The following is a 16218-nucleotide window of genomic DNA, read 5'->3' as shown; positions in this document are numbered from 1 at the left end:
TTTATAGAAAGAACAGACTAATACACTTGGCATCATATTTTCCTGGATTTCCTATCTTTGAGACACTCCTGTTTTTGCTCTTAGTGTTGTTGTTGGAAGGGAAGAGATGTCCTATCTCCCTTACCAAATCTTTAAATGTTGAGCTTTTCCAGAGGCAGCCCTAGTTCCTCTTGGCATTCGACAATCTCTCCCCAGATGAACTCATTCCCTCTCATGGCTTCAAATTTCATCTAAATAGTGGTGACTCTCAATTATTAGACCTTTCTTTTGAGGTCTCCACATACCTCCTTATATCTAACTTCCTATTCAACATTTCAATCTGGACGTCTCTCAGGGGTTCCAATTTCAAGGACCTAAAATTAAACTCATTCTCTGTCCATCCACCTCCTCCCCACAACCCCAGCTGTGAGGATGGAAGGATGTTTATACAAGTACTGCTCAACCAGTATTTCTAATCTCAGTAAATGCAACTGAGCAACTTAAGCTGAGACTTGAGTACTGACTAAACACATTGAACATCTCCCTTTGTTATCACCCACCAAATCTCTGAAACTTATAAATTATATTTTTAAAAAATCTTTAAACAAGAAAATTTATCTAATCAAAAGTATTACCGGTATTGTAAAGCAATATTGTTTATAATCCAGAAGGAACACTTTATTTGCCCCATTTACATAAAAGTTGTGACCTGTGGTGGTTTTGAAATATATCCTCAAGAGGTGGAACTTAATTCCCCTCCCTTGGAGCCTGGGCTGTATTTAGTGACCCACTTGTAATGAATACAATGTAGCAGAAATGATGGTATATGACTATCGAGGGTAAGTAATAAAAAACATTGAGGCTTCTGCTTCATTCTCTCTCCGATCACTTGCTCTGTAGGAAGCCAGCTCCCATGTCATGTAGACACTCCAGTACCAGATGGAAAAACTGACTCAGTGAGGAACTGAGGCCTACTGCTAAGGAGCATGTAAGAGATTCCTTTGACAATCGTCCATCCACAGGCTGGCTGTAGCTACTACTAACATCCTGGCTACTGTTTGTGCATTCTATCTTGATTGTATTTGTAATAGGTACTATCTTAAAATTTTAAAATAAACACTGATCGAAAATAGCTCAAATCAATACCAAATTAGGTATGCTAAGAGTAAACTGTAGGTTTCCACTGCTAATATGTTTCAATCAATAGAAAAATCCCAGTGTTCGCTCTTTCCAGTTCTTAAATTAGTTAACTAAATTGTATTGATGATGAATCAATACCTACTACAAAAGGAAATAATTAGTAATTATGCTATTTCAATGTAGTCCCAGCACACAGGAAGAACATAGTCCCAATACTCTATACCATGAGAGATATTCTGCTGTTTTAACATTTCTCTCAGATACTTATTAGGTTACTTTCAACAATATAAATACTAGTTATTAAGTAAATAAATACTAGTTATTAACATATGTTCAAATACAAAACTAATATTTGAACTCTGATTTACCAGAGATTACAGATACAGGTTTTAATTAAACACAGTTACAAAGTCCTTAATCTACAGATTTAATATTTATATTAAATAAAAAATTATATGAGGTAATAGAGCAAAATCCAATCATTTTTTACCAAAATGATTAAAAGTTTTAATCAGATTTATCATGTATATATTAAATAATACTATATTATATATGAAAATGATTGTAATAAACTTTTTTTTAAAAGCATCACATGTACAGATGTAATAAGCACTTCTGGCTTAGGTATTTCTAAACATACTTAGAAAGCTTACCTTTCAATAATCTTGATTGGAATATAATTAATATTTTTGTTTAAAATCTTTTATATAGATGTAATAATTGTACAATTTATGTACACAGTGATGTAATATACATAAGATATAGTGATCAGATCAGGTAATTAGGACATCCATTATCTAAAACATTTATCATTTATTTATGTTTGCAACAGCCAAATTCCTCCTACTAGCTATTTGAAACTATGTATGACTGCTAACTCTAGTCATCCTACAGTGTTATAGAACATTAGAAAATATTCCTCAGTCCAGCTCTAATTTTGTATGCTTTACAAAATCTCTCCCTCTGTCTCTCTCCCCACCACCTTTCTGAACCTCTGGTATCCACTGTTCTACTTTTTACTCATTGGAGATTAACCTTTTGGTAGCTTCCACATATGAGTGAGAACACGTGCCTGGCTTATTTCACTTAATATAATGTCTTCCAGTTCTAGCCATGCTGCCACCAATGACAGGATTTCACTCTTTTTTTTATGGCTGAATAGTATTCCATTGTGTATATATGCCACGTTTTCCTTATCCATTTATCTGCTGTTGGACACCACTGATTCCATATCTTGGCTATGGTGAACAGCGCTGCAATAAACATGGGGGTGCAGATGTCTCTTCAATGTACTGATTTCCTTTCCATTGGATAAACGCCCAGTAGTGGGAACTCTGGATCACATGGGAGCGCTATATGCAGTTTCTTGAGGAAGAGATATAATTTAATACTATATTTGTTAAACTTAAGTGAACAATTTGATGTGATTTTGAACATATGTATATTTCTGTAACTACCATAATCAAGATACACTGCAAAAGGTCCCTCATAACTCTCTGCAGCTAATTCCTTTGCCCCAACTCCTGGCCCCTGGTAATCAATAATCTGCTTTCTGTCATTGTATAGTTTTTGCTTTTTCAGTAATTTCATATAAATAAAACCACAGCTGATGGCCATGATATATGGAGTCCATAATGTCTAATTTATTTCATTTAGCGCAACATTTTTGAAATTCATCCATGTTGTTGTATGTACCAGTAGTCATTTCCTTTTCATTTCTGAGTGATATTCCATTTATTCCATTGTATAGAGATACTACAATCTGTTTGGCCACTCACAGTTTATGGACATCAGAAATGTTTACCGTTTGGGACTGGAATAGAACTGCTATTAATATTTCCCTAAAAGTAAATGTGAATATGTATGTTTTTATTACTCTTGATAAATGCTTAGGAGTGGAATTAGTAGGATATATATTAAGTTCCTAACCTATACATCCTCATTAACATTACACATTCTTTGTTGTTGCTTTTGAAAATCAGATTTGTTGAATAATTTACATAGAGTAAAATTCATTATTTTTAGGTGTACAATGTAATGAGTTTTCAAAACAGAGAGAGTTGTGTAACAACATCAATTATGACATGGAATATTTCCATGATTCCCAAAGTTCCTCTTCTCCCTTGTATGGAATTCCTCCTCTTTTCCCATAACTCATAGTAATCACTGCTCTGTTTTCTGCTTTTGCTTTTTCAAAAATGACCTATCAATGGAATCATACTGCATGTAGCCTTTTGTGTTGGCTTTGTTCACCTAATATACTATTTTCAAATTCATCCATGTTGTTGCATATATTAGTACTTCATTCCTTTTTATTACTAAGTACTATATATGTTCCACTGTATGGATTTATCACAGTTTATCCATTTACCAGTTGACAACCATCTTGATTATTTCCAAGTTTTGTGATTATGAACATGGTTGCCATAAATATTCATGAAACGGTCATTGCATGAACCTATATATTTTCATTCCTCTAGGGTAGAAGCCCTAGAGTGAGACTCCCAGGATGTATGGAAAAGTGCATGGTTAATTTTATAGGAAACTGCCAAATTGTTTACAAAGAGATCATACCACTTTACTTTCCCATCAACAACATGTGAGGTTCCAGTTACCTTGTATACTGCTCTTGGTATTGTCAGACTTTAAAAAAGTTATTCAAATAGGTATGCCACGGGGTCACACTGTAGTTTTAATTGGTATTTCTCAGATAACTAATGATGTGTGGCATGTTTTCATGTGTTTATTCGGCATCTATATTTATTCTTTGTTGAAATAGCTGTTAAAAACTTCTACTTTTTATAGCCAGGTTATCTTGTTATATAGTGTTAGTGTTTCCTACATAACCTGGATGTAAGTCCTTTATCACACATAAGTTGAACAAATATTTGAACCCAGTCGGTGGTATATATTTTCATTTTCTTAATGGGTGGCATTTCACAATAAATGCTTTTTATTTTGATGAAATCCATTAAAGATTTTAAGAAATATTTACCTAATTCAAGGTCACAAAGATTTTTCCCCTATGTCTTCTTTGAAGAGGTTCTACTTTTAGCACTTATGTTTGTCTACACATTTTTTTCTGTTACATTTTAAGTTAATTTATATGTAAAGTAAGGGGTGACATTCTTTTTCTTTCTTTCTTTCTGGATATGGATAACCAATTTTTCATCATCATTTCTTAAAAAGATCATTTTTCTCCCTGGACATATCTTGACATCTTTTCAAAAATCAAATTGATCATATATGTTTCAGTCTCTTTCTGGACTCTCTCATATTCCATTGGTTTATATGAGTCTATCCTTAAACAAATAACAAGCTATCCTAATGAATGCAATTTTATATTAAGTCTTGTTTTTTTTCTCAAAGTTGTTTTAATTATCCAGGATATTTACAGTTTCACTTAAATTTTAGAATCAGGTTGTCAATTTCTCTTTTGTTCTTTAATTAAAAAAATATAGAGTCTCCCTATGTTGCCCAGGCTGGTCTTGAACTCCTAGGCTTAAGTGATTCTCCCACCTGAGCTTTCCAAAGTGCTGAGATTTTAGGTGAGAGTCACCACGCATGGCCAGCTTGCCAATTTCTTTAAAAAAGGAAAAAAAAAAAGCATGCTAGGATTTTGGATAGGACTGCTTTGAACTTCAGATCAATTCTGGAGAAAACTGACATCTTAATAATGTTGAGTCTTCCAATCCATGAGCATGGTATAGTACAACTCTCCATTTTTAAGTTTTAATTCTCCAAAACAGTTATACAGTTTTCAGTGAGGTCTTATAAATACATTTTCAAATTTATCTATATGTATTTATTTTTAGTAGTATTTAAACACTGGTTTTAATTTCAATTTCTGATTGTTCATTGCTAATATGCAGGGTTTTTGAGTTTTATTTACTGACCCAGTATGCTATGAACAGCTAAACTCATTTATTAGTTCTAACAGTTATTGTTTTTTATTTTTCCTCATAGATTCTCTGGGAGTCTCTACATAAACAGTCAAGTATGTATGCTAAAAAAAAAACTATTTAATTTCTTCCTTTCCAATCAGGATAATCTGCAGTTCCCATTTTTTGAAATGCCTTTGTATGCATTTGGTATTCCAAGTAATGCTGGTCTCATATAATGTTTTTAGCAATTTAACCTCCTTTTCTATTTTTTGCAAGTGTTTGTGTAGAAATGGTATTATTTCTTCATTAAACATTTGATAGAAGTCATCTGAACTACAAGTTTGCTCTGAGGTAAGGTCTTTTACTACAATTCAGTTTCCTTTGTAGCGCTATTAAGGTTAACCATTTCTTCATTAGTGCGATTTGACAGTTTATGTCTTTCAAGGAATCTATTTCATCTATGTTGTCTAATTTAGTAGCATAAATTTGTTTATAATATTTCTTTATTTTTCTTTTAATATCTGCAGTATCTGTAGTGATACACCGTCCTTTATTCTTGATACTGTTAATTTGTGTCTTCCCTTTCTGCATAAGTCTTTGCTATATGTTTACTATTAATATATTTATTAATCTTATCAAGATACAGCTTTTCATTGCATTGATTTTTTCTCTATCGTTTACTTTTATTAATTTTTTCTTTCTTCAGCTTACTCTGGCTACATATGCTCCTCTTTTTTCCTACGTTCTTCAGAATGAAGCTCAGATCATTGATTTTAGGCAATGACCGTACCCCCTTCCCCCTTCCCACCTCCTTTCTTAAACAAAATCACTTAATGCTATAACTCTACACTTGGCACATCATCACCTTCATGTTAAACATTTCTATAGGTTGTGCTATTATTTTCAATTAGTATAAAATTTCTAATGTCCCTTGTAATTTCATCTTTGGCCCATGTTTTATGCAGAAGTGTGTTAATTTCCAAATACTCAGAGACTTTCCAAAAATCTCTCTATAACTAATTTCTGGTCTGTAATTAACCAGAGATCCAAGATCTCAATCTTTCTTAACATTTTAAGACTTTTTTTTAGGGCTGAATATGGTCAATGTGATGAATGTTCTATGTGTATTTAAAATGAATGTATTTTGTGTAGTTGGCTAAAATGTTTTATACATGTGATACAGATCAAGGTGGTTAATAATGTTCCAGTCTTCAGTATGCTTACTGATTTTTTTGTCTACCCGTTCTCTACTGACATAACAGGGAGAGGAGGTCTATATTTTATTCCACTTCTATCCATTTTTGTCTTATGAATTTTGAAGCTCTACTTTTAGATGTATGTAAATTGGAAGATCATTTTCATGAATTGGCTTTTATCATTATGGTATGTCTCTTTTTCCTTTGCTAATATAATGCTTTGTTTGGTAATTGTTATGGGTTGAATTATAACTCTTTAAACGTCATATGTTGAAGACCTAACTTCCAGTACCTCAGAATGTAACAATTCTGAGAGAAAATATTTTAAGAGGTAATCAAGTTAAAATAAAGTCATTAGTGTGGGCCCAAGTCCAATATGACTGGTGTCTTTTTAAAAGGGAGAAACCTGGTACAGAGACATACATAGAGGGAAAACAATATAAAGAGACATAGAGAGAAGACAGGCATCTTAAAACCAGTAAGAGAGGCCTAGAACAGATCCTCCTTCCCTCATAGCTCTCAGAAGGAACAAACACTGATGAAAATTTGATTTTCATCAGACTTCTAGCCTCCAAAACATTTCTGTTGTTTAAGCTACCCAATTTCTGGTACTTTATTATGACAGCCCTAGAAACTAATACAGTAATGATATGGCTTGCTGGCTGTTTTTATTAAGGTAGCGTTTTCATGGTATACTTTTTCCTCTCCATTTGCCTTTAACCTATACATGTATTTATATTTATTTAGTTAATTATTTAGGGACAGAGTCTTACTCTCTTGCCCTGGTGGAGTACAGTGGTGCAATCTTGGCTCATTGCAACCTCCACCTCCCAGGTTCAAGCAATTCTCCTCCCTTAGCCTCCTGAGTAACTGGGATTACAGGCACATGCCACCATGTCTAGATAATTTTTGTATTTTTAGTAGAGACAGGGTTTCACCATGTTCGTCAGGTTGGTCTTGAACTCCTGACCTCGTGATCCATGCACTGTGGCCTCCCAAAGTGCTGGGATTACAGGCGTGAGCCACCACACCCGGCCAATGTATTTATATTTAAGTGAGTTTCTTGGTTGTCAGAGGTAGAGGAGTGGGGGAAATGGGGAGATGTGGTCAAAGTATACAAGGTTTTCATTATAAGATGAATAAGTTCTTGGAATCTAATGTTTAATATGAAAATTATAGTTCATAATATTAAATTGCATATTTAAATTGCTAAGAGAGTAGATCTTAAATGTTCTCACCACACAAACAAAGGTAACTGTGAGGTGATAGACATGTTAATTAACTTGAATGTAGTAATCATTTAACAATGTACATATGTATCAACTCATCATGTGGTAGACCTTAAATATATTGTAATATATATTTGTCAATTATAACTCAAAAAAGTTGGAACAAATTACCAAGTGAAAAAGAAAAAAAAAAAAGAGTGGATTTCTTCAGGGCAGCATATAAATGAGTATTGCTTTTTTATGCAATTTGATTTTTTCCTCCTTTAAATAGCATTGTTTAGGCAAATAGTACTTGAAGGTAGCATAATATTTTTTATTATATTATTTTATAAATAAAACATTGGTGATAAAACTTGAAATAAAAAAATACACAAATAATTTTAGCACATTTTTTATAATAATGTAAAAGTGGAAATAAAGCAAATTTTCACCAATGAGGAGAATTATGCAATTTTGCTATATTCATATTTCAGACCACTAGCAACCAACAAAGATTATGGTGTTTTTTATCTTTTACACATCATGAAATGGCTAATTTGAGCAACTTAATATATGCATTACTCCACAAATTTATCATTTTTTGTAATCTACTCTCCGAAGCTTTTAAGAAAACAATCCACTGTTATTAACTATAGTCACTATGCTGTAAGATAGATCTCTTAACTTATTCTTCCAATCTAACTAAAATTTTATATCCTTTGACCAACATCTTCCCAGTCATCCCACCCTTAACCTCTCACCCTTGGTGGCCACCATTCTACTGTCTACTTCTGAGTCCAACTTTCTTAGATTTCACATATTTGATCATACAGTATTTGTCTTTCTGTGTCTTGCTTATTTTACTTAACAGAATGCCCTCTGGTTCATCCATGTTGTTGTAAATAACAAGATTTCCTTCTTTTTAAAGACTCAGTAGCATTCCTCTGTGTGTGTGTGTGTGTGTGTGTGTGTGTGTGTGTGTGTGTGTGTGTGACCAGATTTTCTTTATTCATCTGCTGATATACACTTAGGTTGATTTCTGTATCTTGGCTATTGGGAGTAATGCTGCAATGAAAACAGGAGTGCAGATATCTCTTTGACATTCTGTTTTCATTTCAGTTAGATAGATACCCACTAGTGGGATTGCTGGATCATGTAGCATTTCTGTTGATACATGCATGTGTGTACCGCTATGATATATATAACATGTGTGTATATATTTAAAATACACACACGTATACCATTATGATATATATATTTTATATATGTATACTTGAAAAGAATAGCAACTATATCTACATATATACATATACATATCTTTTTTAAAAGGTTAGTATTTAAACTTTCCACCAAAGAGATAAAAAGTAAATCTTACAAAATACATCTTCCTTGGGGTAAGGTTAGGCAATCTTTTATTTAATGATTATTTGCTAAGTATATAGTCTGCTAGACACTATGGCATATGCTAGGGAAAACAGTATATTATAATGCAGTTTAGTCAAAAGAAAATTTAATACACTAATAATCATTATTTACTATGAAACATAAAATAAAGTTATAAATTTCAAAATGAGTGAGAACATTAATATAAATTAATGTTAATAAGATATTAATACTAATTAATTAATATGACTATTAAGACAGATTGCTTTCCCCATATTTCTCATATAAAATAGTACCTGGTTTGAGGCAATCCAAAACTCGTTCCAATGCCAACACGAGGTAGACAGTTAACCACTTTCTTTACTACTGCAGGGTCTGGGAAGTTGAACATTACAGCAACTACAACAAATAATTTAAAAAATTAGAACACAGTATAGTTTCCTTTCTGGAAAACTGACTCACTGGTCCAATAAAATATTTACTTTTAATTCAGGTATCTATTAAATATAATTTTTACTACATTCCTTTTATTATAGTATATATCAGGATTTAGTATTAATATGCTAGTGGTAATATTCGTTTCACTTAAAAACTCCTTTACCATAGACAGTTCCTTCCTAAATACTATTAGGAGTTATAACAATTGATGTTGCATTGATGTGACATGAAGCTGAGATTATGAAACATGATAATAATAATGATAACAACAGCTGAGATAATGTGACATGAAGCTGCAACTTTAAATTTACAAAATTGAATTTTGGCAAGCCAAAGGTAGTTACAACAATTTCTAGAAACAAACATTAAAACATTTAAGTTTATATAGTTAAACAACACCAAAAAACTACCAATATACCTATAAAATAATCAGTTACTTTTTTTCCCAATCATTAAGTTTTAAAACAGCTTTTTATAATGTGTATATGTTTATTCTTCATATGTTCAGATGAGCACATGTTCATATAATACAAAACAATGTGTGACCTGAAGGAAAAGTTTTCCTCTGTGGCTAGAAATCAAATTTAAATGTTTTCTCATCCTATTTCAATAATTACACATACAAGAGAATACCAAGAAGTACATGTCAATATGTAAACATATTTAGCATATAAATGTTAATTTATCAGAGTAATCTATAAATTTTTACCCATCTAAAGAACATGAAAGTAAAATCATACAATTATGAGAGAGAGTTTAGAAGATATTCATTGGGTCAGTCAGAATATATATATTCTAATATATTCTAATATGTATTCTATATGTAGAATATATATATGATCTATATATATAGAAAAAAATATATTTTTATCTGTGTGTGTGTGTGTGTGTGTGTGTGTGTGTGGCCTTTAAATAAGCCGCCTTTACATATTCACTATTACACTGAATTCAGGGGGAAAAAATAAGTAGAAGATAAAACCATCGTAGGTTATAGCAGATGGTCAAGGCCATGAGGCAAAGGCTACAGAAAACACATATAAAAACAAGTATGCATAAGAAATTTCAAAGAAGAAAATGAATGAGGATGAGCAAGTAATAAGTATTGTAAGACTAAAGCCCCTTTGGGACAGCAAGGATGTGGAATGAACTAAAGTGTGAAACATTCTCTTGATTATTTGCCCAGAAGAATAATGTTTACATTAGAAGACGAGGTATGTGCCAGGAGGAGATCAAAAAGGAAAGAGAAAAATCTTTTCCTAAAGAAATTTGTATTCCCTAAAGACAGGTAATTTCACAAAGGAAAAACAAAATGTCTGTGTGGAATACATGCAGTTATGTATGTATTAAAAGTTATGTATGCTTTAAAAGTAAGAAACCATCAACCCATGTATATATAATAACAGGAATATGTACAATAAATCAGTAGGTTTTACATATATTCCATTGTATGCCTCCACTCATAACAAATGATGCTTTTCCTTCAAGTTCAACTTGTCTCCCCGCTTCTTGTCTTAACGGATTTCACCAAGTTCCGTTGTAAAACTGCAAATTAAATTTTAGTTTGACTTTCAAGGATGATTTAATACAGATCAAACAGGACAGATCAGTATCATTTTCTCATGGTTCCTTTATAAAAGCAATATATCAGACAAAAGATTAAGTAGGTGTATGAATCTTTTAATCGTCCATTCCTCTCCCAAAATGCAGACACCTTCCGTTAGGAATGTAAGCATCAGAGCAATGCTCAGGACATCAAAACTCCTCTTTGACCTGATTAAATGGTTTTGTATTCCTTATGTTTATAAAGTCTTTTACCAATTTGATATGGCCACAAAATATTACAAATGATTTGACTAATAATCAAGGTGGGAAAAATCATGAAGAAGCATTTAGTTCAAAAAAAGAGGTCACTAGAACAGAGGGTGGGCTACAAAGTACTATCTAAATTGAAGCAATATGGTATGTTCAAAAATGCTATCTTAAAGAGATGAAAGTTCGCTTTGTAACAATGTACTTCTGTAATATATTACCTCTGTTTGCCATAAAGATCTCCAGGGCTGTATTTTGCAAAAGATAACGACGAGAAAAGATTGATCGTATCTCTGTGAACAGCCATTTTCCATGCAACCCTTCTGTATACGCCAGGATCTAATGAGGAAAAAAATAATCCCAGGTAAATGACAATATTCATTTTTTGTTGTTGCTTCTCTCCCCAGTCAAAATAGAAAATACCCTTTTATGAAAAATAATTTAATAGTTATTTACGTAATTTGGAGATTAAGAAAATCAATTGTAATTTATGGAAAAGAAGTTTAAATTAAAAAAGCAAAGTAAAATGATAAAACATTTAAGTATATATTTGGGCTTTTAAAAACAATGATGTAATCTACTGCTTCTGAGGAAATACATATTACATCATTTACTGATTGATTTTTTAAACCACACTATGAAAGTAAAACTTCAGATAAAATCTTAGAAATAAAGACCTCAAAAGAATGTCATATATTCTTATAAATCACATACACAATTCAGTTTCACATGACTATAATTTGCCCAATAGTGCTTTACATACATTATAATATAAATATATTCAGTTCATAACTTTAAAAAGAATGACTCTTTTAAGGTCACTGTTAAGGCAACAGTCACTCACTCAGAAAGCACAAAGACCCGACTATATAAGAAGTTAAGTATCATTTTGTCAGCTAAAGCTAAACACAAACCTGCAAATGAACTCAGCATAATCTCTCTATGGGGTAGGTGGTTGTCAGAGTAACTTGTTACAATTCTTGTCATCCCAAGTGACAGACACAGTTGCTTAAAATGCTTTGCCAATTCAAAGTAATCCTGCCTTTAGTCCTAAGCCACTTTGTTGCTTTGTTATTCAAGTTTTGTTTTTTAAAAAGTTCATTTCAAAGGCTTAATTGTGAAAGTGTTCAAGGAAAACCAGACTCAGCATTTCTCTACACCAGTACTATACATAATATTAACAAAGGTTGCTATCAAAACCTGATAGTCTATGAAAGCAAATTAAGTTAAAAAAAATTAAGATACATCTCTCAAAAGTAACCACCATTAAAAATTACAAATGAAACATTTGATTATGATATTGCATTGCAGGAATAAAGTTGGGATGTGCAAAGAGGAAAAATAACAACTAGTAAAAATTTATCCTTCTCAAACTGTTTTTTCTTTATTCATTTTCATTTTCAAAATCCTAATGGTAAATAAATCTACATTCTTCAATGCAAAATGTATTTTTGAAAAAACAAAAGTAACAATCCTTATTCAAGTCAGTAAGTATGTATTTCAATCTTTCTACAAAAATGATTCTATTTCTGACACCACAGAATCTAGAAACAGAAAGAATGGGTATAACTCTAATGGGGAGTGTTTTCTGAAAATACAAAACAAAAAGTTCAATGGACAAGATAATCATGCATGCAGTTTTGAAATGGATCACAGAGAAATCCTACTAATTCAGTAACATAATCAATACCTATGTAAAATCAAGGTAAATGAGCAGGAAAAGAGAGGACAAAAATAGTCATATTACTCTCAGAGACTGCAGGTATCCCTTTCTTGCACTATGACCAGAGATACCACCAGGTGGTCCATGGCCTCAGAGTCTTCAGAGGCCTCCATTTGTTCTCTCTCCTATTCTTACCTCTGAAGTCTACTATGACCAGATTTTAAAATACAAATCAGATCACATCATTCTTATAATTAATTGTATCCAGTGACTTCCCATGACATGTAAAATAAACTCTTAAGCTCTTTATAATTGCTAATAAAGCCTCATATCTGGGACTGCCTGTGAGCTCAACTCATTCTTCCTTAGGGTCTTGTTTTGTCCTTGTTTTCCACCCTGCCTGGAATGTTCTCCCAAATCTCCACATGGTTCGCTCATTCTCACATTTAGATTTCTCCTCTTATGTCATCTCTGCAGGGAAGCCACAGGGTTTAAACCCCACTTCCTCTATTAACAACTCATCCCAACCCTAACTCATGAGATTTTCTTCCTAACACTTAACACTACCTGAAATTTTTAAGAGTTAATTTAATTTTTGAGACAGGGTCTTGCTCTGTGACCCAGGCTGGAGTGCACTGATGTGATCATGGCTCACTGCAGCCTCAACCTCCTAGGCTCACCTGATCCTCCCAGCTCAGCCTCTTGAGTAGCTGGGACTACAAGCACATGCCACTACATCTTGCTAACTTTTAACTTTTTTTTTTTGTAGAGACAAGTTTTCACCATGTTGCCCAGATTGGTCTTGAACTCCTGGGCTCAAGTGATCCTCCTGCCTCAGCCTTCCAAAGTGCTGGGATTATAGGTGTGGGCCACTATATCTTGCCACTACCTGAAACTATAATATTTGCTTGCTGGTCTATTGTCTCTTCAGCATTACAATACTAGAATCTAAGTTCTATTGGAGAAAATACTTTGAATACATCCTATTAACATTGCCTAGAAAAATATCTGGCACAAAGTTGCAATTTTCAGAATGACTAAATGAATCAATGTATGGCAACCTACATTCCATATCTGACCCACATGATATTTTAACAAAATTTCACATGCTTGAAAATAGTTGAGAAAACAGATATTTGTAAAAATATTTGGATTCCCATCTTCTCAAGAAAAACTGGGGTATCCAGCAAACCTGGATCTATATGCCACATGGTAATAACTGGCATGCACTCTCTATTTTGGTACTACTTCACTTATTACTATTCACTAGTGTGATGTCAGCATTCACTCATTTACTATTATCTACCTAGTTTCCATTGGTATTGAGTTTGCTACCCTAGATTTACCAAATATTAGAGAATCAAATATATGTTCTGCAACATTTATAGTCCAATTTATACAAAAGAAAAACAAGAGCCAGGGCCAGTGGCTTACAGTGGTAATTCCTGAGCTTTGGGAGGCCAAGGTAGGAGGACTGTTTGAGGTCTGGCAACACAGCAAGACCCATCTCTACAAAAAATTAAATAATTAGCTGGGCATGGTAGCCCACACCTGTAGCCCTAGCTACTCAGGAGGCTGAGATTCGAACATCACTTGAGCCCAGGAAATTGATGGTGCAGTAAGCTATGATTGCACCACTGCACTCCAGCCTGGGCAACAATAGGAGACCGTGTCACTAAAAAAGAAAACAAAGAACAATGAGGCCTAGACATGTTAAATATTTGATACAAAATTCCCTAGCAAGTTAGTGGCAGAATCTAATCTAGTCCCAGGTTATCTAATTCAAAAATACAGAGCTTCCATTGTATATACCTCACTGTCACATTTCTAAGAAAGAGTTAAATATCTGTTAAACTAGAATCCAACTAACTACATTTGCTTAAAATTTTCCTGCACTTGGGTTAAAGAGAAAAAGGAAAATCAAAGGAAAACCAACAACAAAAAATCTTTTAAGCTCTTTGATATGTTAGGAATATTACACATTGGTCTGAAAATTCTACCTTTTGTATCTACAGAGACATATAATAAGACCTGTTGTGCATAATAGTGCATCCAATCATTGCAAAATCATGATCGTACAACTAAAGATTTGATCATATTCTAGATTACACTATTATTAGCAGAAATTAGTATATCAAAGCATTTTTATTAGATTTTTAATGTACTGAAATGGTTTTCTGATTAAGCAAAATATGCCACTTATATTCCATTCCCTTAAACAGTATAGTTATTCAAAGATCTACTTGAAACACAGTAAATGTCATAGTCCTTTAAAATTTGTTTTATTCCAATGTCAAAAATACTTAAAAGTAAGGAAAATGACACAAGGTCCATGCATCTACTACTCAGTAACCTTATAAAATCATAACACATTGCCATATTATTGTATACATCTATAAGAAATTGATAAATGCATTAGAGACAGTCTTAAAATTGACATGCATAACCCTTCTTGATCCCATTTTCCTCCTCTGTCACAGCCAATCACTATCCTTGTTTTCAGGGTTATCATCTGCATGGAAGTTTTTATACTATTAGTACATATATATCCATAAATAACACAACCACATCACTTTGTATGTTTTCAAAGCTGATATAAATGTTATCATACTAAATGTATAACAGTATGCTTTTCAAGCTAAATATGACAGTTTAATGAAGTTTTAAAACTTAGAGAAGGAAAAACAGCATGAGATGGAAAATTATTTAAAATTGCCAAAGGTGTCAAAAATCAAAATCTTACACACACAAAATAGCTAGCCTAATCTTTTAAAAGAAAAAAATTAAATAAAATCCCACAATTAGGGTCAAAAAATTTGAGATTTGAAATAGAAACTAGCAATCTCTTAACTAAAGCATTACCAGCTGAAATTTATATAATAATATTTCTTTAAGTATTCATTTGGGAAAGGTGTCAGTACTGAAATGCAGCTGAGGCCTAGCTAAGCAAGGGGTTCATTTCTGATTGGAATAGTATATGCCTGGTCTGAGGCTTCACTTCAAAGTCTCTAGAGTTCAATTAAAACTGGATTAGGTAGAAACAGACTCTTCTTTGGGACTTTCTGTTCACTGAAACTCTACACACACTGACAGCACCTTAGACAGAGGTCTAGCCCTCCAATGAATCAGTTGCCATAGAAACCGTATCATTACCATTGCTCTGAAGTTATGACCTCAACTCCAGAATAGCCTGAAATCTTTACTCTCTTTGAATCTTTACCACCTTTTTTTATTATTGTTAGTATTAGTAAATTAAACTTTCAATTGTTTTAAATAATTTGTTTCAAAGCTGGTTTATTAACTAAATGTTGACAGTGTGTTAGGAGAGAAAGGACTTAGTATTTTAAATATATATTATATACAGACATATTCTATTTCTTTACTTTAAAAAACTTAAACCTATCTTCTTTAAAAGTTTTATCTGAAAACTATGCCTTCTGAAAAGGATATATTATTTTTCCCAAATAATGCACATATTTCTTCCTTCTGTCCTACAAATAGTGTACTATGAACACATA

General features: G+C 32.6%; 1 protein-coding gene across 5 annotated transcripts in view; it reads right to left on the bottom strand.

Annotated features, from left to right (window-relative positions):
* Nucleotides 1-16218, bottom strand: part of LRBA (LPS responsive beige-like anchor protein) — a 726864-nt gene that overhangs the window by 207441 nt on the left and 503205 nt on the right. For all 5 annotated transcript variants that reach the window (XM_032246531.1, XM_032246532.1, XM_032246533.1 and 2 more), the window contains 2 exons: nucleotides 11259-11376; nucleotides 9087-9189 (listed from right to left, as the gene is read on the bottom strand). In XM_032246531.1, the coding sequence (XP_032102422.1) occupies nucleotides 9087-9189; nucleotides 11259-11376 (221 nt within the window). The remainder of the gene's footprint in view (nucleotides 1-9086; nucleotides 9190-11258; nucleotides 11377-16218) is intronic.

The sequence above is a fragment of the Sapajus apella genome, unplaced genomic scaffold, assembly GCF_009761245.1.
Source record: "Sapajus apella isolate SASKATOON/1434 unplaced genomic scaffold, GSC_monkey_1.0 scaffold61, whole genome shotgun sequence".
NCBI lineage: Eukaryota > Metazoa > Chordata > Mammalia > Primates > Cebidae > Sapajus > Sapajus apella.
Note: the sequence above shows the minus strand (reverse complement) of the source record. Positions and strands in the feature narration are given on the sequence as shown.